The 23,279-nt window shown below is 47.5% G+C and overlaps 1 protein-coding gene across 1 annotated transcript; it reads right to left on the bottom strand.

Moving 5' to 3' along the window:
- Nucleotides 1-9,553: 9,553 nt before the first annotated feature.
- Nucleotides 9,554-22,380, bottom strand: MYD88 (MYD88 innate immune signal transduction adaptor). Its single transcript, XM_036406392.2, has 5 exons — nt 22,026-22,380; nt 17,561-17,692; nt 15,761-15,941; nt 15,126-15,217; nt 9,554-12,934 (listed from the first exon to the last, which is right to left on the bottom strand). Exons 1-5 carry the CDS (start codon nt 22,378-22,380, stop codon nt 12,780-12,782), a joined length of 915 nt encoding a protein of 304 aa, XP_036262285.1. The 3' UTR covers nt 9,554-12,779.
- Nucleotides 22,381-23,279: the final 899 nt, after the last annotated feature.

Genomic DNA, 23,279 nt, shown 5'->3' with positions numbered 1-23,279 from the left:
GCCACGGCGGGGCGCCGCCCGACGCCATCTTGAGCGTGGCGTGGCAACATCCCGCCCGCCACCAGAAGGCGACTACGCCACGGTTTTCTCGGTTATCCCCACCGGCCTCAAGGGACGGGCCGGTAAGGGAGGACTTCAAGGCGAAGGACGGAGGAGGAGCCCCTAAGGAAAGGGCGGGGATGCCACACACAAGATGGCGGCGGCGAGCATCGTCCCCGCCCTCAGGCATAGGGCGGGAGCGGGTGCCGGCTTAAGAGCAATGAGGGTAACGATTGGCTGGCTGCTGCCGGATCCGCTGCTCCTATTGGTCGAGCGGCTGTCAATCCTGTGCTGGCGTTTCCCGGGTCCCTGTGCCCGAGGGGCCGGGCCCCGCTCCTGCCCGCAGGCTCTGGATCCCCTCACGGCAGGAGCGGGGCCCGGCCCGGGCGCTCGAAGGATGCGCATTCCGTGTTTAAAAATAGCGTGTGGGTGTGAGGGATCAGGGGCCTTGGTATGCTCGCAGCCCCCGAGGATGGGCAATTCTCCGCTCCACGCCGCAGTTCCAGCGTTCGTGGATATGTCCAACATCCTCATGGAGGTGTCCTGCACGCTCATCCTGCGGTTTAAGGTCCACACCCGGAGCTTTTTTTATCTGGATGCACTCAGGAGTACATCTGGTGGTCATTGAGGAAAAGAAATTGAAATTTAAAAGAGTGAGGAATACAAGGCATCATGCACTCACAAAGGCTGATGTCGCTCTCTAATATATATACATTTAAATTGTTTATAGTTTGCGAATTATTTTTATTTTCTCGCATGAAAAGAGATGAAACAGCATCTCACTATTGCAATGCAGGACTGTAACCATCAGGAGAACCGACTTGGAATCCGAGTATCAGGTTTCATCCTTTGCTGGTCACTGTTCTTGTGGCTGGATGTCAGGCCCTTCTGTGGGTCAAAGAACATCAGTTACATGTATTTTTAGTTTATTAGGGCAAATTCCTGAGATGCCTCTGGTGAACCAGGCTTTGTGGAGGGCCACTGCCAAAGGCATGGTCTGACCACAGTGCTTTCACTCGTGCTCTAAGGCAGGACACCAGCTCATTCCTTTACTCTTTTTTTGTGTTCTACAAAAGCCCCACAGCCCCATCTCGCTCACTGCTGTACAGCACTCCACAGCTCTGTCATAAGGCAGAACCTCCAACTGAAAAGCTGTTTGTTTTCCTGCTTGTCTGTGTTAAACATTCCCCTGCTGAGCCATTTTTAATATTTGCTAAATATGCCTTAATTACTGCTCGGAACCGTCTCTGTGATCTTTTAACCGTGTTATAAAAGGAGTTTATATAGCAATTAAAAACAGGTTTTACCCCAGAGCAGGCACCCGGGTAGCCAGTGTCGTATTTCTGATAGCTAACAGCATGTTAAAAATGGATCTGAGCCAGGCACCAACTACAAAAAGAGGCTTATACACTTAATTTTACCACATGCTTTTAAATTCAGAACCATCTTTTGGATTCTCTTATTCTGGGCTGAAAATCCTCTCCCTGAAGGCAATGCTAAAACTCTTACTGCTTTAGACCACTGGGGTAGGATTAGGTCCACAATGTGCCTTGTTCTTTAAGAATAACCACAGGCTTTGATCAAAATTAAAATGTTCACTGGCAAGACCACTAGTGGCCACGTGAGCATAGAGAGATGAGTGCTACATTTTAGTTTTCCAGCTCTGCCATGAAAAATGCATTTCCATATTTTTAAACCCAGATCTCTCATTCAGTCATAGACTCCAGGTCTCATAAATTTTGCAATTTTTTTTTTAATGAACTCAGCATTTTGAGTCTCTCAAAAGTCAGGGGTTGCTGTTGCGCTCATTCATTTAGTGGGTTGTTCCAAACTGAGTCTGCTGAGGGATGAAAACATGGAGCTGCATTCCACAAAGCTTTTATTCCTTAGCCAGCTTCAGACTTCCAAGCAGCACCTTCTCCTCTTTCATCCATTCTGCTCATCCTCTTTTTCCTGATTTTCTGAATTTTGCCTGTCTCGTGTAGGCTGTGAGCTCCTCAGGGCAGAGGCAATGCCTCTATTTATAAAAGAGCTGTGAAGTGGTGCTGCTGAATCAAGTGCTCTTTTGTAATAACAAGAAATTTTAGTGGAAATATGAAGTGGAAAAGCAGCTTCCTGGTGTATCCACCTCCGCTCTGGACTGGGCTTTAGGGGAGACTGAGAAGTGGAAAAACTTCAGATGTCTTTCAGGTGGGAAGGCTGCAGCCTGAGGAAAAAAAAAAAAATCCCTGAGAAAAAAAAAATTCCAGAGCTGGGTTTCCTGCATTTTTTGACTTCCAGTAAAACACCACGGATCAGGGCAGGCAGGGCGCTCCTCCTCCATCGATTCTGCAGCAGAATGGAGGCTTTCTCCTGGCTCCTGCATTTCACTGATATCCTGGGGCTGGTGTTGCACTGCCAAAGCCTTGGCACACCAGGCACACAATGCATGCTCACACAAAATGCTCCCCTTCTCGTCAGGCACATGGTTTCCTGCCTTTCTGGGCCAATTACTGATTGTTTCAGTGAAACTTACTGGCACTGTCCAGCTCCTAGCTTGGTTTTTCCATCCATGTAATATTGCAAAAATGATGTTTAATGCCCAGGTTGGTTTTTGATGCTCAGCACACAGACATTGCTACCTTCAGTACCTGGAAGGGTCCTTGATGGGTTTTCTCAGCAGGGCAAGGGAGGTGATTCTGCCCCTCTACTCCAGTCTGGTGAGAGCCCACCTGCAGAGCTGCATCCAGCTCCAGGGTCCCAGCACAGGAAAGATGTGGAGCTGTTGGAGCAAATCCAGGGGAGACCACAAAGGTGCTGGAGCACTTCTGCTGTAAGAAAAAAGGGAACAAACTTTTTAGCAGGGCTTGTTGCAGTAGGACAAGGGGCAATGACTTTAAACTGAAGGACTGTCAGTTTAGATGAGATATCAGAAGAGTTTTTTATCATAAGGATGGTGAGGCACTAGCACAGGTTGCCCAGAGAGGTGGTGATGCCCCATTCTTGCAAATATTAAAGGTCAGGTTGGATGGGTCTCTGAGCAACCTGGTCTGGTTGAAGTTGTCCCTGGTCATTGCAGAGGGGTTGGGCTGGATGGCCTTTAAAGGTCCCTTCCAACCCAAACTATTTTATAATTCTGTGATCATCATCACAACTGTGAACATAAACTAACTTCATTTACAGTTGGGTCACAGAAAACTAATTTAAACTCCAGTTTGTGTATTGATGCCCTGCAGATTTCATCTGTCTGGTCATGTAGCCTCTCAGATATATAATTTTCTCCTTTGTTAGAGTTGAAGCCAGAGTTGATCTTTCACCACAGCCATGCAGAGACATTTGCTGCCACAGTTTAGCTGTGTTCAGGGCCGTGGCATTTGTTGCCATGTTTATGGTTTAAGGCTCTTTAAGGCACCATAAACCTCTGTGTGTAAGTGCAGTGGCTCCCAGGGCTGGTGCAAACAATGGCACTAAATGTGCCTGTGGAGCTGCCTGTACCATGGGCTGAGGGAAGCCCATCAATGCCTGTTTTATTGCCTTCAGAGCTGGGCAAGCCCATGTCCTCGAGCAGAATTCCTGACCTTGTTCCACTGCAGAATTTGCCTGCTGTTCTCTCTTCATGGAAACACTTCCAAGTTTATTGAAGGGACCTCACTCTATCAAACTGCAGCTGATTACTTAACTAAATACAAGGCAGTTTCCTCTCCAACAAAAAAAGGTAGGCACTGCACTTGATCTCCAGGGCTTTCTCCTGGCAGCTTTGCTTTGGAGAAATGATGTGAAGACCCTGCAGTGGAGGAAGGAGCAATGATTTCAAACCCTCCAACTGGAGCAAGCTTTTAATAATAGTTGTTTTCAAACCACAAGCTAAATTCCAGTCTAAACCACACCAGCAGGTTTTCCTAAGTGATCCCGTGTGCTACCCTGTATCTCCACCCCGTCACTGAGCCATTTGAAATTCAGCTCTGAGGTCACTTTGAAGTCAAGTAGCTGAAGGCCCAGTTTTAACAGGTGAATTCTGGTTCTCACAGGGTGTTTACTGAAACCAGCTTTCACTCTGCAAACACACTTCTCATCCCAGCAGCCTGCCTCTCAACAGAAACTCTGTGCTGCTCTCTAACTTCCTTCACTGAAAATAACCCCCAGATTTTAAGCTTCAGGAAACAAGAAGAGTTTATCTCCAAAAATCTCCAAGATTTTTCTTCTTACACGGTTCTTCTAAGTTTATGATTTTTTTAGTATATAAATTGAAAGCCATTTAACCCTCTCTGTAACAAATAAAAGCTTTGCTGCCTCCTTCCAATCTAATATAAAAATCAATGCTGGGCTTGAGAAATAATTATAACAAGATCTTGATTAGCACATACCTGAACCACCATTTAATAATCAGCCCTTGCTCTGCTCTGGTTTACAATAATGCTGTCTTAATACCTCTTTGTCTTTACAGGAGCCAATGAAAGACACTTCACATGCCTGTACCTCTTTTCACCCTGGGAAAGTCACAGCTTCTGAGGACAGAAAGGTTTTCCCACCAGCCTCTTCTGTGGAGGGTAAATCTCCATCATAAAGCATTTTCTAAGCAGCTGACCAGGACAGGGATGAGAATGTGTTTCAGAGCTTTTCCCCTGGTTCTTGAAAGTGCAAAATGAGCCTGGTGGAAGCAGCCAGACCCTGATGGACAAGTGGATACATCTGGCCTGACTCTTCTGCAGCTAGCTGATGAAGGGTGGCCAAGGACTTCAATACACTGTGTGTATTTAAGACCATTTTGACATTTTATTGTTCAACAAAACTCTTCTAGAACAAACTCAGTCTGCTCATAACCCCTGACAGACCCTCAGAAGGAGATTGAAGTACCCAGGGACACATGGGACTTGTCTGCTGCAACAGCAAGTGGCAGGGAGGGCTGGCCATGGCAGGACTGAGCACAGAAAGCAATTTTTGGAGGTGCTCCCAGGTGGTACAGCATGAATATTCTTTCAGCTGGGAGTGTTTGGACTCAATTTACAGCTGGCAAACTTTGAAGAAATCAAATAAAACTTCTTTTGTAATGTTACAGTGAAGTAAGAGGAGTTCTCTTAAAAGGCAATGAGAAGAGAAACACTAGGAAGAGAAAGATAGGATTGAGTAAGATTTCATTCATTTCTTGCCATCTGGGAATAAAATTTGTGAGGGAATACTGTTCTTGTCCTTATAAATGGCCAATATCTTCTGGAACCCAGCAAAGCAGAGGGCAGGCAAGGTTTATGATTCACATTAGCAGATTCTAGTGACACGAGTTTACAATAATGGTCTAATAGTTCAGTGTAACAGTGACTCATGGCTTATTACTGTGGTGATAGGAATGTAAAGAGATCTCATTTGAAAAAAAATATATTTGGATAGTTCACATCCTTTCCTCCCTACTCATGAATTCCTGTGCCATTGACTGCTAGCTGCTAAAAATAGGATCCTTTTTGTGTATCTAAAGGAAAACCTAGAATCAGAGAGACAGTGGGAGGGCACCAAGGTCCTTCCACACAGGGCCTTCAGGAAATATTTGTAATGAAAATCCTCTGAGAGTGCAGGAATGTTTTTAAAAGATGGGAACAATCTAAGAAGGCATCTTAGAAAGAAGAAGGAGAGGAATTAATGAATCACAGCAGTTCCCAGCTTTGCTATTCTGCACCACAGCAGTGGGAGGTACAGGACCAAGCTGCAGCTTTGTCTTGGAGAAGCTGTTCCACTTCAGCAGCAGGAAACTCCAGGGAACAGCCCAGGAACAGCCCTGTATGCTGAGGAGGAGCCACAAGAGGAGACTCACTGGGAGTCATTTGAAGTTGTACAAGTCCCTTAAGGACAGCAGCAGGAAATAGGATCTAGGAAGACATGAAGAAGGTATCTGCAAACAAAATGGATTATCACCACCACCCCTTCAAAAAAGAAAAAAACCCACGTGGCACCTCAGAAACAAACTGCTGAAGTGTGAAATCATGCAGCAGGGAAAGCTGTCACAGAGAATCAGAAATTTATTTAATAGACACAAATTGACTGCTGCATGATTTGTGCAGATTGCTGCTTGCTGAGAGGGAGAGAGATCCACAGCTCTGGAGGAGCTCTCAGCAAAAGGTGTGGAAAGCAAAAATGTTGTCCTTGGTAATTGTACGTGTACTGAATGCTTCCTCTTCAGTAGGGAACAATTCAAATCGATGGCAGGATGCAAGGTAACAAAAGGAAATGACTGATCAATATGCATGTCTTGGAGCTGAAGACAAGCCCGTCTGCCAAGAGCAGCATGCTGATGAGGCGAGATTCTGAGAGGGAAGCTGAAAAGCTTCCACTCCTGATGCTCAAAAAACACAACACAGCTGAGCAGATGCCAGGTGCAGTGCTAGCAGAGGTGAAGGCACCAAGGAGTCTAGAGAATAACTGTTAGGAAAAGCAGGGAATAATAATTTTAAGACTAAATAGATTTAAAGTAAAAAATGTGATGCTTCTCTTATTTGCCTTTCTAAAGATCTCAAAAGGCCTTTAATGATATTGAAAAATTATGGTCTTTACATACCTGTGCAAGGTCTTAAAGATACTGAGACTGATATTTTAAGGCCAATGTCCAATTTATTCCTTGGCTCAAAGCACTTGAAATCTCTTTCCCTGTATATTTCACTGGGTGGGTCTCTGTTAAGTGCTACCAAAAATCAAACACTAAATCGTCCATGATTCAGTAGTTTTAAATCTGTCACCCAGATTTCTAAATACTTTTGAAAATGTTGCTGTAAAGCTGACTGCAGGGTCTGCCATGGCCCCAGTAGGACAGGGAAAAGCATGTGGAACTCTAGGTTTGCTTTCCCAGTTTTTCCCCTCTGAGTGGTATTTGTTTCTCAGGCAACAGCCTCAGAAATGGCACATGAAGAGTTAAACACCTCAGGTCTTGCAGCTCATACATCTCATTCTGCTGACACAGCTGAAGATCAGAGCCAGAAAAATGCTGCAAAAACTTTGTCAAAGTTCACTTCATGGTAACCCCACATTTGCCTGAACACATTCCCCATGAATTCCTGACTAGCACCCTAAACAGTGGATAAAAACCTATTTTATCACCTCATGACTTTGATTTCATTAAGAAACCACAGAAGATTGGTAACATGGAGCCTCCATGTTCTTACTGGGCTTGAAGCAAGGGTTCTCCTCGTGGTCCTGCATCATGTCCCTTACTGCCTCCTCTGCAGAGTCCTGCTGCTTTCTGGGCACAGGTGGATAAGCAGCCACTCCCCTGAGGAGCCAGCAGGACCCAGTGCATCTTTCCCTGGAGGCTGGCAGCCAGCCAGACACTGCTGCACTCTTTCCTTGTGGGAATGCATGGAAGGACTGAGAGCTGTGCAAAATCTGGCTGCTCAGGGATGGTTTGGATGTTAAGGAAATGCTGGCATGTTCCTCCCAGTGCCTCTGTGCTCCCAGCCATCTGCCACCTGCCTCCTCACTGGGGGTTCTCCCTGTTTCCTGGGAAGGGGAGGCTTGGAATCACAAGATGGAACAGCTGTGCTGTCCTTGGGCTCAGCTGGACACACTGCACGTTGTCCTGCTCTCCAAGGCGCTGGGAAAGTGTGTGGAAACAGGAGAAGGAAAAAGTTCCAAGCAACCTTTTGTAGGGAGCCACAGTGAAGTGTTTCATGGACAGTACAGTTCATTCTGTCCGTCCAGTCCAGCCCCACCAAACCCACCCTCAGCAAGACTAGGAATTGGGGAAATGGGAATCAAAACCCCTCCACTGGCTGTGAGAAACTCCATGAGCAGCTGATACAGCCTTCATGCTCTGAACTGCAGGGATGCATCCCCTGCCTTTGTGGAAACCATCTACCCAGCTGAGATAGAAGGATCAGAATGGGCAAGGACAGCCCCAGCCTCTGCCATGGCATGAGCAGCTGTATCAGTGGGAACAGGGTGAGGAAAAGGCACTGCTCAGCTGGGTTCTGCTGCAGAACAGAAAATGCATTGTTAGTAAATCAGACTTTGGAACTGCTTAAGATTTAAACACAGCTTCAATTAATTAACCTTTCACAGCATAGCACAGCCCCAGAGTGAATACAACACTATTCAGTCCCCTGACTGCAGATTTTGTTGCAAAATAAACAAGTTTTTCCAGGGCTGGGCTTGATAGTGCTGATCAAGAGGTTGGGTTGGGTTCAAAGTCATCTCAAAGTCCTAGTGGGGATACGAAAATGGTTGTAACACCTAGAGAAAATTACCTTGAACGAAATATTTGTACACAGCACATGTTGTAAAGCCCCAAATGGTGTGAGAGAGGTGCTCTTTTTAATACATTCTATGAGAATGTTTCCCAGCAGTGTGAACCTTGTGGGGTTTGTTTTTTATTGCCTTATTAAAATCTGTTTCCAGGATGCTCAAGCAACATTTTCCCAGCTATTTTTTATGCATAATTACTCTTTCTTCCCTATGCTAATTTTATTCCTGTAAATGTGCCCTCTGGGCCAAGCAGTGCCTCCCCCACAGTAACAAAACTGCTGCCACATTGGTGAAAATGAAGGATGCAATTTGATCCATCGAGGTCAATATTTGACCTCTCAGCCTTTCTTCCTGAAGCTGAGAACATTCTGCAGCAGTTTCACCAGATAAATTCTGTCCTCCAGTAAATGAGGAAATGGCACCAACATTCTTCCACCAAAGTAAAACAGAGGACTGGGAATATTTCTTCAGCACAAGGGGAATGACAGCTGGGAAAGAGCCATTGCTGGACCCTTCAAGGCTCAAATACAGGCAGGAACCATTAACTGCTCCAAAGGCCAGAACAGGGCAGTGTGTGAAGCTGCACTGGGAGGGATGGGATACCAGCACTTCCAGGGAATGGGACCCTCCTGGCAGGCTGCTCTTGCCAGCAGCTTCCATCTAGAATAATCCATCCAGGGATGGTTTCCATACTGCTGTCCATGTGTTCATAGCAGCCATAGCAGAGACACAGCTTCATATGCTCTGTAGGGAACATGGCCCTGCAAGTGGCTTAGGGTGTGGCCCCTCCCACGGGGAAAAGCAGCTCGGCCTCGACCTCCAGGAATTCCTTCCAACCAACACTTCCATGATGCAGTGATCCTTCTTTTCCTGTGGCAGGGCCTTGGCCTGACAGCTGCTGGGGGTCTGAGTTACTTCCCTGCCTTGGACTGACTGCAAGCCAAAGGAAATAAAACTGGCAGAATCCCTTGGGTGTGGAGCAGGAGCAGCATCCCAACAGAGCCCTGGCTCCATCCCCTCCAGCCTGAGGGGCACCAGGGATGAAAAAAAATCCAGGATGGCAACACAGCTCACAAAACAAAAAATGAGACCTGGAGAGGAACCACATGTCTGAAGTACAATTCCTTGATACATTTTCCTCCTGGCATGACATAACTCTATTTGTCTCTCTCCCAGGTACAGCCAATCACCCCCTCTGATGAAGTTACTTAGCCAAAACATGAAAAGAAAATCAAGAACTCATATATTCCTCACTTAAACTTCATTTTCAGACACAGTTTTGTTCTTTGATGCCCACAAAGCAGATTCAGCCTGCTGGGTTGTCATTCTTTATTTTAAAATGTTTTCACAAGTAGCAAAAGTTTGGATTTTTGAGGAGAAAAACAGAAATATTGTCTATTTTCAGAATGCCTATAGAGACAGATGCTTTCCCCCTTTGTATCAGGACACAAAATGATTATAAATATATATATATACATATATGTCTGTATATAAAAATAAATGATTTGGCTCTAAAAGATTCAACTAAGAACAATTTCAGTGAGGGACAAAGACAAAATAAAATAAACCCTGTAACATCACAATCCCTTTTTTAAAGGTGTTCAAAAATTTTGACCTTCCACTGAACATGAAAGAGGGGAGGAGCACCCCAAATGCCACTGAAAAGGGCAAAAGGTTCACAACAACTACATTTTGTATCATTCACAATGTCACACTTGAAGTTATTGTGACAATGCAGATATGAAAGTGTCAGAAGTGCATAAACTCTGGGGTTTACATAGAAGAGGATACATATTTAAAGCATATTTTATGTTTTAGGGCTGTTACCTCACTTTCCCCAAAATAATTATTTTAGCCTGTAACATAAATAGTAACTTGTAATAAAGCAACAGCCCCATAACAGTAAGACCTTCCCAGCATCCAAGCCAAGCAGAGAGAAAAGCCAGGGCACCACAAGCAGGGTGCTGACAAGATCCCAACATCTTTCACCACTAACTGGAATACGGCATTTATCTATTTGAACTCAAAAAATTTAGAAATTCAGCTCCTCTGTTTGCTTTCCCTTCCAGAACCAGCACTTTCCTTGCTGGGTGATCACCAAACCATTTATTACAAACATCATCACTTTCCTGCTGTTATTTTCCCCTCACATGCAACACACCAAGTCCCAAACCATCAGGACTCTGAAGACACCGCATGAGGTTCAAGCTGCCAAAACTCTCAGTTTTTGGTATACCTTGCTCAGAAGGGGGAGCAAGGGGAAGAGGAGGAGAACTCACTTGTGGTTTTTCCATATCAGTGTCCTGCTGGCCCATCCCAGCCATGTCACCATCATATTTTCTGAAAAATCCTCTTTGCCCAGGATTTTTCTCTTGAGAAGCTGAGAAGCCTCAGAAAAGAATGAAAACAATAATTACCTGATTGCTTTGGAATATGGTCTGGAAATCGTTTACCAACACGTGCATCTTTGATTGGTTCCATGTGAATTGTTTTAACTTAGTGACCAATCACCATCAGCTGTTTTGGACTCTCTGAGTCAGTCACAGGTTTTTATTATTGTTCTTGTGAAGCCTTCTGATGTATCCTTTCTCTATTTCTTTAGTATAGTTTTAGTATAGCATTCTTTAATATAATATCATAAAATAATCAATCAGCCTTCTGAGAACATGGGGGCAGATTCCTCATCTCTCCCCTGGCCCTGGGCACCTCACAAACACCACACCCCCGCATTCCCTCGCAGGGAGCAGCGTGGGCCATGGCCTCCCTCTAGCGTCCAGCACGGGCTCCTGTGCCTCGGCTCCCCCTGAACGAGCCACCCGAGCCCTTCCAGCTCTCCAGGCAGGAGGAATCTGGTTCGGTCCTGCGAGTAATGACCCATAATTGATGTTTATAGGCTCTCCAGAGTATGAGAATTCACTGAGCCCCCGGGGATCAAGCAGCCTCCTGAACCTCTTCTGTAATTAACATTTAACGATTATGCAGAAAGCCAGAGGCAAGCAGCTGTTTCCATTTCTGCAGGAGAGGCTCCAGGGCAACAGGATTCACTCAGAAACCCCTCATCAGCTTAACTTTCCTCCTTCCGTGCCCACAGACTTCTCACCTGTTCTAGCAAGACAGGAAGGTGCAAATGTCACCTTGGCACGATGGCAGCAGTTACTTTTGTAGAAGAAACACCCAGCTCCTGGGTCTATCCAAAAATGGTTCCTGCTGCCAACATGATGTGCATGAATGAGCTTCACCATGCTCAAGGGCTGCTGCTGTCAGCTGGGAGGAACCAGCAGCAGCACCTGGACAGGATTTGGCAGCATCCCTGCTAAGGGATCATTCACTGACAGGGAGTGTGAGGGAGGGGGCAGGAGCCCATTTCTGTCTCAGCCCTGGTAATGCTTTAAAACAGAGTTAAAATTGAAAAAATAAAATCACATCCAAATGCAACCTTAAAAATGTAAACTAGTAAAACATTAAGCTGTAAAATCAACATTAGTCAGTGGCTGAGGTAAAGAACAAAGGGGCAGAGTTCAAGCAACTGCAGACACATAAGGAAGATTCCCCTCTTCCCCAATTTAAAAAGTCAATATTTACTGTAAATCTGTTTAATACACCAATGGATTGCTTTAAACACTCCTTTGGGCAGAACTCCTGACCTCCACCCTGGAGCACTGATGAGATCCACTAGCCACAGGCAGGATTCAAGGCCAAGTCTAACAAGCAGAGCAGTCTCGACATTGCTCTGAGCCTTAGTCACAGAAATACAGTAATTATTGTGGCAGTTAATCAAATTAGGCTCTTTCCTAGTAATGTAACATTCACTTCCATATTTTAAACAGCCCAAATGTCAATTTAATACACTCCTTATTCAGTGTTCAGCCCCGTGCCTTTGAGGCATCCCAAAAGCTGCTGTGTTTTTGAAGGCCTTTAAAGGTGAAAGAATTTGAGATCTGGACCCACTGAGGTGCAGACCTTGGTCAAGTCAATGAGCAACAGCAGCCCCTGCTTTGTGTAGTAAGACTGTCACTGAAAAGATGTATTTTAAGACTGAATTTCTCCTGAAGGAGAAAATAAAAATTTAGTAATATCTGGAAATATGAAATGCTGGTATAAGGTCACAGAATCAAATGTGACCTGAATAGAGACAGCCCTGTCCAACATGGTAGAACTCCTATAAGCCTCGATGTTACTGTAGTTTTAAAACATTGACAAAACCTGCAGTTTGAGGCTCTGAGGTCTTGCTATTCTTACAACAGAGTCTTCCTGTATCAGACACTCTTTAGATGTGTATTTTCAGTATTTTTAGTGAAAGTGCTTACTCCACAAATGCTGGATGCTGCTGCTCACTGACTTAGCCTGGAACAGGCACACAGTTGTTTTATTTCCCTTCAGAGTTGTGAAGAAGCGCTGGAGAGAGTTCTTTGTTCCCAGTCACAGGCTCCAAGCAAGGATCCAGGTTCTGAAGTGGTGGAAGACCCCGTGTCAAGCACATCTCTGGTCCAAATGCATAACCAGGACAGGTTACAAGAGCACCCAGCTCTCAGGACTTTGCATCAGGGCAGCATGAGGGATTTTGCCAGTCTGGTCCAGAACCATTTTTTGGTGCAAGGATTGGTGTAGTCACAAATGGTAATGAACCGTAAGATACTCGGAAACTCGTTCTTCATGGATTTGTACTTGACTGGAATCAGCCGTTTGTGACGAGCACCTGAAAGGGAGGTGGCACAGAGAGGGTCACACAGAGAGAGCCACAGGCAGAGCCCACATCCATTCCCTCCCCACCACAGCACACACATCACAAAATCCAGCTTTGCTCCTGAATGCAGTGTCCCATGAACTCTCTCCCCTTGGTCAATCCCCCAGTCCCTGGCCCTGGAAACATCAGTAACTGTTTACCATAGAGTTAGCCCTCCTGGGGGGAAGAACAGACTCCCCCATGGACTTCTATGTCACAACTTCCCCTGGCTTCTCCCTCCCCTGTCCCCTCCCTGGCTTAGCAGCCCTGGTGGCCACCTCCCTTCCCCTGGAGGCCAGTCCCCTCTGCCCAGCCCTTAGCTCTGCCTCCCACCCCTTCCCCTTCTTAAGCTGCCTGCTCCACCTGGTTCTTCCTCTTTCTTGCTGGGTTCCCCTTCAGCTGCATGAGACTCTGCTGAAATAAAACCTTGCAAAAGAGCCTTTCTTGCCTCTATTGCTGAGCCAGTTGTGGTGAGTGTTGAGTGGGGGTTTGACTGATGTTAACTCAGCTTGCTTTTCACCAGAAGAGGTTTGTTGGGGACAAGAAATAGGCAGCAGCACCCACCATTCTAACACCCACATTTTTACCTGACTGGGCATCATGTGATTATACTGCAACCAGCTCTCACTCTGGAGAGCAAGACTCTGAGACCTGATTTACTCAGGCTGCAGATGTTTTCCAAGGAATCCCCCTGCTAACATGGACTGCTGGTTTTGATACACCACTAGGTGAGAGCACCCTCCCTGTGACTGCTGCTGCTTGAAGGAGCAGCTCTTCTACAGAGGAGTTTCTCCCCTTGTAGCTCTCCACAGGGACACGTGCCACCACCTGCACTGTGCCCACCACAAGTGATGACACTGAGACAGGGATGAGGCAAATAACCAAGATTTTATAACTGCAGCAGATGCTGGAGTAATTCAAGGAGCTCCCAGTGCCTGCCACCAAACCCTTCTGTGCATCACTAACACCCCACACAAGCAGGTAATGCTGTGACTTCTCTAAGGCTGTACTTCCACCCGTGTTCCCACTGGCAGAGCTCAGGTCATTCCATACAGATGGAACTTCTTTTCCTGCTCTAATGGAAGGTGTGAGGCCCACAAAAAACTGGTGAAGAACTAAAAGGACTTTTCTGCATATCTTGATGACTGGGGGCTGATGCAAAGTCCTGGGAGTGTTCAATGGATTAACTAATATCATGTGAAATCAGTGTGTCAAGGAAGATGAAGTGAATTCCTGTCTCTGCCACCAGCTTCCAGTCTAACCTCTGGCATGTCCTTTATAATATCATGTCAGATGCCTCATCTAGAAAAGAGACTTTATATCCAGATACTCTTCCACATATCCTCCATACTGTTAGGATATTTTCTACATATCCTCCATACTATTAGGATATTTTTTACATATCCTTCACACTGTTAAGATATTTTCTACATATCCTCCATACTATTAGGCTGGGCTGCACTTACTGCCCAGCAACACAGGCAACTGGAGAACGACTACTGGCTAGAAAAGAGCAATCACAACAGACTTGGCAGAAGTAAATTGGTGGCTTTTCAATTCAGAACAAAATATGTAAAAGATTTCCCAACCTAAGTTGAACATTCATTCCATATTTTGTTTACCTATCCACAATACTCAAGGACCCCTGCAAGAATCATAAAATGGAATGAGTTGGGTTAGAAGAGACCCTGAAGATCATCCAGTTCTAACCCCCCTGCTATGGGCAGGGACACCTTCTAGACCAGGTTACTCAGAGCCCCACCCAGGGCTTGAAATCTGCGTGTTCATTACCTATCACCTAATTCCCAGCTTTACTCACTTCCTGGATTTATTATACTACTTGTCTCCTGAGCAGCAAATTTTCCTGTGGATCTGGAAGCCCTTCACAAGCCTGACATGCAGCTCTGACATTTCTGGAGCAAGCAGCATTATCCCACTGACAGCTGGAGCAGTGCAGCACAGGCAGCTTTTCGCTTGCAGCCACGTGAGGAAGGTCAAGAGCAGGGCAAGGGACCCAGCCCAAGCCCCTCCCTGCACAACCAAATCATGAAGCCCCTGTTAGTTCCAGTGGAACAGTGCCCACCGACCTCAGCTGAAGGTTTAGATGTCACTGTAATAAAAAGGATAATATGCAATTGTAAATCAGATATTTCTGTGATCTTACCTGGGGAAAGACTAAGAGCAAATTTGGTCTGGAAATCACATTCGTCGCTTTCCAGGTAATCATCTGAAACGACAACCACCATCCTCCGACACCTGGAGATTAAGCAGGGGAGAAAACAAATAAAATGTCAAATGAGATGGTTTTCATTCCCACCAACAGAGCAGAAACCACTGCTCTGAATTGCTCCAGTAGAGAAGGACCTGGCTGTGTTCCGGCAGGAATTAACTGCAGAGCAGGAACCACTGACACACATAGGGTGTCACACACACAGTGATGTTACACAGAAAAACCTGATTACAGATACACACTCACGTACCAAAAAATGAGGAAACAGTGAAGTCCAGACTGTCTGTGCAACCTTTATGTGATCCTGTGTCTATATATGACACACAAGGCAAAGAAATGCAATTGAACAAAAGTAGCATCACCACAGTGGCACCTCCCTCATGAATGAAGGGACACACTGGGGAAAGCCTGAGTCCTCCTTCCTGAGCCAAGAGCATAAAGCAAAGCCCATTAAGATGTTCTTGTGGATTTTTGCTGTTTCACTGGCACCACGCTGCAGACATCACTGTAAAATGAATGTGATGTTCCACTACACTCACAGCTGGCCCCAACAGCCATGGTTCACTTACCTCCTCTCTATAAGTTCTCCACTGATGGAATACACACAGGCTCCTGGCAAGACATCCCGATCAAATACACAGAGCTTCAGTTTGAACTCTGTTTGCTCCAGCTCCCTGATCATCTCCTGGACAAACTGGAGGTCTTTCTGACAGTAGCAGATGAAGGCATCAAATATCTCTGTTCCACTCCCTGAAACCATTAAAAAATGTAGCTGTCATCTTCTACTATAAATGAAGTTCACTCCTGTAGTGAACTTTGAAGAGCTCCCACAGACTTTAACTCAGAGAATCAGGAGTCTGACAGAAAAGCTCTGGCCAAACTTGCAAAGGTAATTTAGCCTTTTATTAGATGAGCTGCCCTTCAGCCCAGACTCCTTCCCTTACCAGGGCTGGCAGGAGGTAACACTCATCAGTGCCCTGGCTGCTTTCACTGGCCAGGCTGTTCACACACACCCAGATTGCCTGGCAAGGGTCAGGGAAAGGAGCTGAGGTGCAGACAGGCAAAATCTGAGAAGGCAGTAACATCCAGCTACAGGGAGTCTGGGTGGAGCTGGAGGGAGCAGAGTACCCCAGGGGATGCAACTCAGAGCCCTGACACTCTGGGATTTCACTCTGACACTCTGGGATTTGACTGAGAGGTTCACATCTGTAATATCCTTGTGGCTCTGGGTCCTTTTTTCTTAGTTCAGGTCACAAAGATTCAAACTTCCCAACCAAAACAGCATTCAGCAATGTCCTGCCATCTGCTGTCAATGGAGCTGCAGGGTGAGCCTTGAAATTTGGAACCTGTCATTTTTATGGCTAAGATGTCAAACCTGGGTACCTGCAGTCATATCCTAATGGGCCTGTTTTCCAATTACATTAATGGCTGGCAGCTCTTGTTTATTTAGCAGTAATCCAAATATTAAAGTGCTGCATTTTAAGGGCAATGTTTCTCATAATTAAGTGCCTTAATACTGCTGGATAGTTTCCAACTGTGTTATTTTTTTCCATATCAATGTCACTACAGATATATTCATTTTTTTTTATGCCAGTTAAAGCCTACCACAGTGAAAAAATAGGTCAGGCTCTAAAAGCTGCTGGGGAAAGTATCAACCCAGCAGGCAGATTCAGCCCAAGAAGCAACCAGTGAAGCAGAAGGGGAATGTCTGCCAGGTCAGTCAAACTGAGGGACTGCTGCAGGGGCACAGCACTGACTTGGGGGTCACATCAGGCAAAGCTGCCATGTACAAACACCAGAATATTGGTCTGTGCCCATGTACCTCCACCAGAATATCAGTCTGGGGATGGTTAGTGATGTCCACACATGCAGCAAAGGTGGCCAGCATACACATGTGCACACACCTGGCTGCACATGCAGGGCTGCACACACAACAATGCACACACAAAGAACCCATTTCCTCTCTCCACCCACTGCACACCTACTTCAAACCCACTTCCTTTTCATTCAAGGTGGTTCCACCTGCCAAAGACAGGGCAGGGAAATCACCTCTGACACCCTTCCCCTGGGGCTCCAACCCCTTGATCTTTCAGCAGCTGCTGCTCTGGGCCAGGCTGGGCTAAGGGACATATTTCTGTGAAATACCCTCCCATGTGTGTCCAGTGGCTCTGTGCCAGCCTGCTCCTGTGAGAAGTGTTTCTGAAGCTTCCCCTCTCTGCTCTAAGAAACAGGAAAAGTGAAGAAAGCATTCTGGTCAGGGGTATGAAAACTTGTGGGAACTATGAAAGCAAGCAAGTTTTCTGCACTTCCCATGGGGAAGGTGATTGCAACAGGAGGTGTGAGGCAGCAGTGGAAGCATGGGCTCTTACCATATGGATCATCCCTGGTGGTGATGCCCATCAGTTCTGATGTCTTTGGCACACTGCTGTCCACTGCTGGCACTTGGAGGGGCTGGTTGGCCTCTTCCTGCTTCCTCTGCAAGTACTTCTTACAGTCCTCCTCTGCAAAAACACACAGCCAGGGCAAGAGGCTCCTGTGACATGGGTTTACACTGCTGGAGTTCATTAAAACAGGAATAGCTATTTCATGGATCAGGGATGCTAGAGGGAAATCCTCTGTCTGGTTTTTTCAGTATGCAGGATTTCTCTCACCTCTTTCTCAATGTCTTGATGCTGCCTCCACCACCTCCTCTAGCAATTAATTCCTGAAAATCACTCCTGATATTTTAAGAACTACTTTCTTTTAGTTGTTTTATTCTTCCTCCTCCCCTTAGCTCTACTATGTCCCAGTACACCTTTAATATCAGGACTAAGGTGCAGAGCAGGTCCCAACTCTGCTATCTGCTCTCACTGTTCTGTATTTTGGACTATTTGAAATCACAAAATAGCTGGGGATGTTTTCATGGTGTCAGTCTTTCTGCCCACGTAAAAAGCCATAAGCCAAGACAAAATGGCCTCAAGTTGCACCAGGGGAGGTTTAGATTGGATATTAGGGAACAATTCTTCACTGGAAGGTGGTCAGGCACTGGAACAGGCTGCCCAGGGCAATGGTGGAGCCAGCATCCCTGGAGGGCTCTAGAAGATGTGTAGATGTGGCCCTTGGGGACAGGGCTTAGAGGTGGCCTTGGCAGTGCTGGGTTAATGATCCTGTAGGTCTTTTCTGACCTTAGCAACTCTCTGCAGACACACAAGAGCAGATTCACACCCCAGCCTTTGCCAGCCGGGACAACTGCAGGTGACAATGACTATCCACACTCACCACATACAGCAGGACCAGGTAAAACTTTAAGGAGCCCCTGAAGCAGCTTTTATGTTGTGCAACAGCAACAGGGATGCTCTTATTCCAAGCAGAGTAGACATGAAACCCACCCTGAAGGGCAAAGACCTGTCACAGTCACTGCTGTGAACTTCCCAGTCAGGACAGTGGTGGGCACAGATCTATTATAAACAGACTTGGTTTAAAAATAAATCATAAATCTAAATGTGAAGCCTTTGGAGAACCAACAAGAAACTCTGCAGACCCTGCTACTCTGTAAAATTACAGAACTGAAAGTAAAAGGAGATTTGAAAACAGGTATTATGAAAAAGATGAAACTCCCTAGAGACTTTGCCTTTACTTAAGATTTTTAAAAAACCCCCAACAAGTGATAATCAGTACTGATCAGCTGGCACAGGTGACTGGTGCAGGAGCAGAGTAAAGGATCCCTTGGAAGTGCAGGATGCTGGTGGGAGCCCAGGGAGTCCTCCTGGCACAAGCAGGTCTGCAGGAGCCCCAGCCTGAGCCCCCACCCCCTGCTTCTATCTCAGCTTTGCATCTTGCTACTGGATTATCTCCAATCTAATAAGGCTCACATCTGATCAAAGCTTTTCCTGAGGCTGAGGCATTCCCAATCTGCCTTTCTCCTCCCCTCAGCCTCCCCAGTCCTGCAGAGGGGAGAATCAGCCACACCCTTTACCAGCCACAAGGTTCAGATTTCACATCTTTCCTCACTAAAGCTATAACTCAGATCCCACCTCTCTGCCAGCTGCCTGTTGGTGAGGTGTGTCAGCTAAATCAGTATCTTTGAAATCATGATTAAAGTCACTTGGAAGTTGCCAACAGGTTCAGCAGTCTCAGAAGAAGGACTGGCACACAGCCACCACCTTAAGTGTGCCTTGATTCCCTTGGGAGCCAGTTTCACAATCCAAAATACTGCTGAATAGGCAAGAAGAGACAATTATTTAACAGCATTGCATAGTGCTCAACACAGAAATGTTCATTTTCAGTGGATTTGCTCCAAGTCTTCTCTCCTTGCCTCTGATTTGGCATGGATCAGTCCCCAGCTGGAAAAGGCAGCTGATTGTACAGGTTAATGAGAGTGAACAAGGATCAGGGATGACTTTGGGACCATAGTGAAACTCCACCAAGCACCTAATTGGGCTTTACATTCCTCTGGCAGTCAAACAAATTCCTGAGGAATTGGGAAAAAAAAAAAAAAAACAAACAAAACAGAATAGAAACATGAAATCTAAAGCACAAAATCAGTAGCATGATGAGAACACAGAGAAAATAGACCCAGTAACTGCCAGGCAGGAAAGTAGCACTTTTGTAACAGGTTAGGGAAGAAACAAAAATCATTGAGTTTCGGCAGGAAAGAGCAAAAATGTATCAAAGTAAAAAGCTTCACCTCCCCGAAGATGATTCTACAGAGAAATAAACTGCTGAGGAAGATCAGAGTTAGGGCAGAGCTGCTGGGACATCAACAGTGGTATTTTCTGATTCTGAGCTGGATCCCACTGAAGAAGTTCCAGTGGTACACAAAGATCTCCCTGTCATCAGGAAATACTGTGCACAAGAGTACATGAAACCTTTTCCTTTTTCTCTTTTCCCTTTCCTTTCCTTTCCTTTCCTTTCCTTTCCTTTCCTTTCCTTTCCTTTCCTTTCCTTTCCTTTCCTTTCCTTTCCTTTCCTTTCCTTTCCTTTCCTTTCCTTTCCTTTCCTTCTCCACCTTCTGCAAGAGCTCTCATCACCAGCAACAGGTCACAGGCTCTCAGTGCAGTTCTCAGCCAAAAATCATAAAAGAGGAACAGTCACACTGCTCAGGCTGATGGTTCACCAGCCCCAAGCCTCATCCTGTCTCAAGCACTGCACTAAACCAGGTGTCCAGGGGGGAACATAAGAATAAAATAAGCTTACAGAGATATTTCCCTAATATATATATGTATGTATTTCCCTAAAATCTATCTTTTAGGTATAATCTACAAATCTATTTTTATAATCTCTCTTTTGGACTATTCACAGTTAAGGAATTTCCTGAGCCACAGAGAGTATTTTTGTTGAACAGCCCTTAGTGGGCCCCTCTTCCAAGAATTTATCTGTCTCTTATCAGCCAGAACCAGCCTGGGTGATCCCAAGGTTTTTGTGAAGCCCCAGATCTTCTGCACAGCTGGAAGCTCCCCCAGATTTGTCAGGAATTCTCTGATAAGCAGATCACAAACTACACTGATGCTTTTGTCTTTCCCAAAACCTGACCTTCAGACTGTGATCTAAAGTAGGAAGAACAACAGGACCAAAGGAAAGCCCTCCATCACTTCTTGGTCAGGCTCTCTACAGAGATGGATTTCTACATCTTCCTTTACCTCCATGAGTAACAGGAAGTGAGATTTATTACTTCCTCCTTGCTAACTCAGTAAGCTCTATTATACAACACAGGCCCTTCAGGGAATTCTCTGGCTTTGGAAATCCTGTGGCAAAAAATTTCCCCTTCTGGTGACAGCTGGGTTCCCTCTGAATTTCTCTGACCACAAAGAATACAAAGAGCCCCAAAAGAAGAAGTTATCAAAACAGCACAAGGGCCTTCATTCTTCTCACTGACCTGCCTCAATTTTTTCAGTTTGCAATGAATTTTTTTCCCTGACATTGTCCAGTTCCACACATCCCTCACCTCCCTCAAGAAACACCTTCCTATCACACTATATCCACACATCCTAATTTTCACACTGTCTCCTGGCTAACCTGGCTAAGAGCAGCTTTTGACACACAGAAACTTTTGAATTGAAGGTTTGGGATAAGCCAGGGCTCCAGGTTACTTTGTAGGGCTCATGGTTAGCAGAAACACAGCACACATCTCTCCTGGAAGACAGGGGAGACTTCTGTGAATCACAGAATGGTTTGGGTTGCACAGGACCCCACAGGTCATCTCATCCCAACCTCTGCCATGGGCAGGGACACCGTCCCACTGTCCCAGGCTGCTCCAAGCCCTGTCCAACCTGGCCTTGGGCACTTCCAGGGACCCAGGAGCAGCCACAGCTGCTCTGGGCACCCTGTGCCAGGGCCTCCCCACCCTCACAGGAAAGAAATTCTTTCAATAGCTAATCTAATACCTAATCTAAATCTCTCTTCTTTTAGTTTAAAACGATTCTCCCTTATCCTATCGCCATCCATGCAACAAGTCCCTCTCTCCCCTTTTATAAGCCCCCTTTAGGTGCTGGAAGGGGCGCTCAGGTCTCCCCGGGGCCTCCTCTGGCTCAGGCTGAACACCCCCGGCTCTCTCAGCCTGTCTCCATGGCACAGGTGCTCCGGCCTCCGGAGCATGCGACAACAAACAGGATGTCACTCCATAACCTGGTAAGGGCTTTTCTTCTCTTTTGCTTTTCTTAACCTCACCTCCGCGGCCAGAGCAGCAAAGAGCGACACAAACAGGAAAGACCAACGCAAAGGGCAAGGACCAATACGAACAGAAAGACCAACACGAACAGCATCCCCTCCCTCCCGAGGCGTCAAGGAGGGCGGGCTCCGGGATTCCCCGGGCTCTCCGGGATTCCCCGGGCTATCCCCCCGTTCCCAGCTCCTCACCCACGCTGCCGGCCAGGTCCGTCAGGACATCGTCGCGACCCAAGCGGCGCAGCACATCGAGGAGCTGCCCCACGGTGGCCCCGCCGGGGCAGCGTCCCGGCCATTCCTCCAGCAGCGTGGCCGTGGGGTCGGGCAGCCCCTCGAGCCGCCGGATCTCCAGGAAGCTGCAGCCCAGCGCCTCCGCCAGCGCCGTCCAGTCCGCGGCCGCAGCCGCCCGCGGGTTGAGGTAGAGGCCGAGGCGGCGGCGCACGCCGTAGTTCAGCGCTACCATGGGCACGGCGTGCGGGTCCAGCGGCGGGACGGGACTGGCAACGGGGCTGGGGCTGGCAGCGGGGTCCGACGGGGACGTGGCCATGGCCATGGCCGTGCCGCGCTCCCAACTTCCCCTTCCCGGCACTTTCGCTTCCCGGCTCGCCCCGCCTCTCCACCGCCCCCGCGGGCCCTCTCTCTCTCTGCCCGCCCTCCCGGTCTCCCTCCCGGTGCGGGGCTCTCTCTCTCTGCCCGCCCTCCCGGTGCGGGGCTCTCTCTCTCTGCCCGCCCTCCCTCCCTCCCTCCCGGTGCGGGGCTCTCTCTCTCTGCCCGCCCTCCCTCCCTCCCTCCCGGTGCGGGGCTCTCTCTGCCCGCCCTCCATCCCTCCCTCCGTCACGGTGCGGGGCTCTCTCTGCCCGCCCTTCCCTCTCTCCCGGTGCGGGGCTCCCTCTGCCCGCCCTCTATCCCTCCCTCCCGGTGCGGGGCTCTCTCTCTCTGCCCGCCCTCCATCCCTCCCTCCCGGTGCGGGGCTCTCTCTCTCTGCCCGCCCTCCATCCCTCCCTCCCTCACGGTGCGGGGCTCTCTCTGCCCGCCCTCCCGGTCTCCCTCCCGGTGCGGGGCTCTCTCTCTTTGCCCGCCCTCCATCCCTCCCTCCCTCCCGGTGCGGGGCTCTCTCTGCCCGCCCTCCATCCCTCCCTCACGGTGCGGGGCTCTCTCTGCCCGGCCGCCCTCACGGTGCTGGGCCGGACGGGTCGGCCTCGGGACGGTGTGGGAGCAGGAGCAGGGCAGTGATGGTTCCCCTGTGCTCCGCACCTCGAGTGCTGTGCCTGGCTCTGGGCTCAAGTCAGGAAGGGCATTCAGGGAGTGGAGCGGGTCCAGAGAAGGGAATGGACCTGGGGAATGGTCTGAAGCACACACATATCCTATACGGACTGGCCGAGGGAGCTGGGGGTGTTTAATCTGGAGAAAAGGAAGCCAAGGGATATAGGGGATACATTATCACCC

This window comes from Molothrus ater, chromosome 1 (assembly GCF_012460135.2).
Source record: "Molothrus ater isolate BHLD 08-10-18 breed brown headed cowbird chromosome 1, BPBGC_Mater_1.1, whole genome shotgun sequence".
NCBI classification, from domain to species: domain Eukaryota; kingdom Metazoa; phylum Chordata; class Aves; order Passeriformes; family Icteridae; genus Molothrus; species Molothrus ater.
The sequence above is the reverse complement of the archived record's forward strand: the minus strand, read 5'-3'. Positions and strand labels throughout refer to the sequence as shown.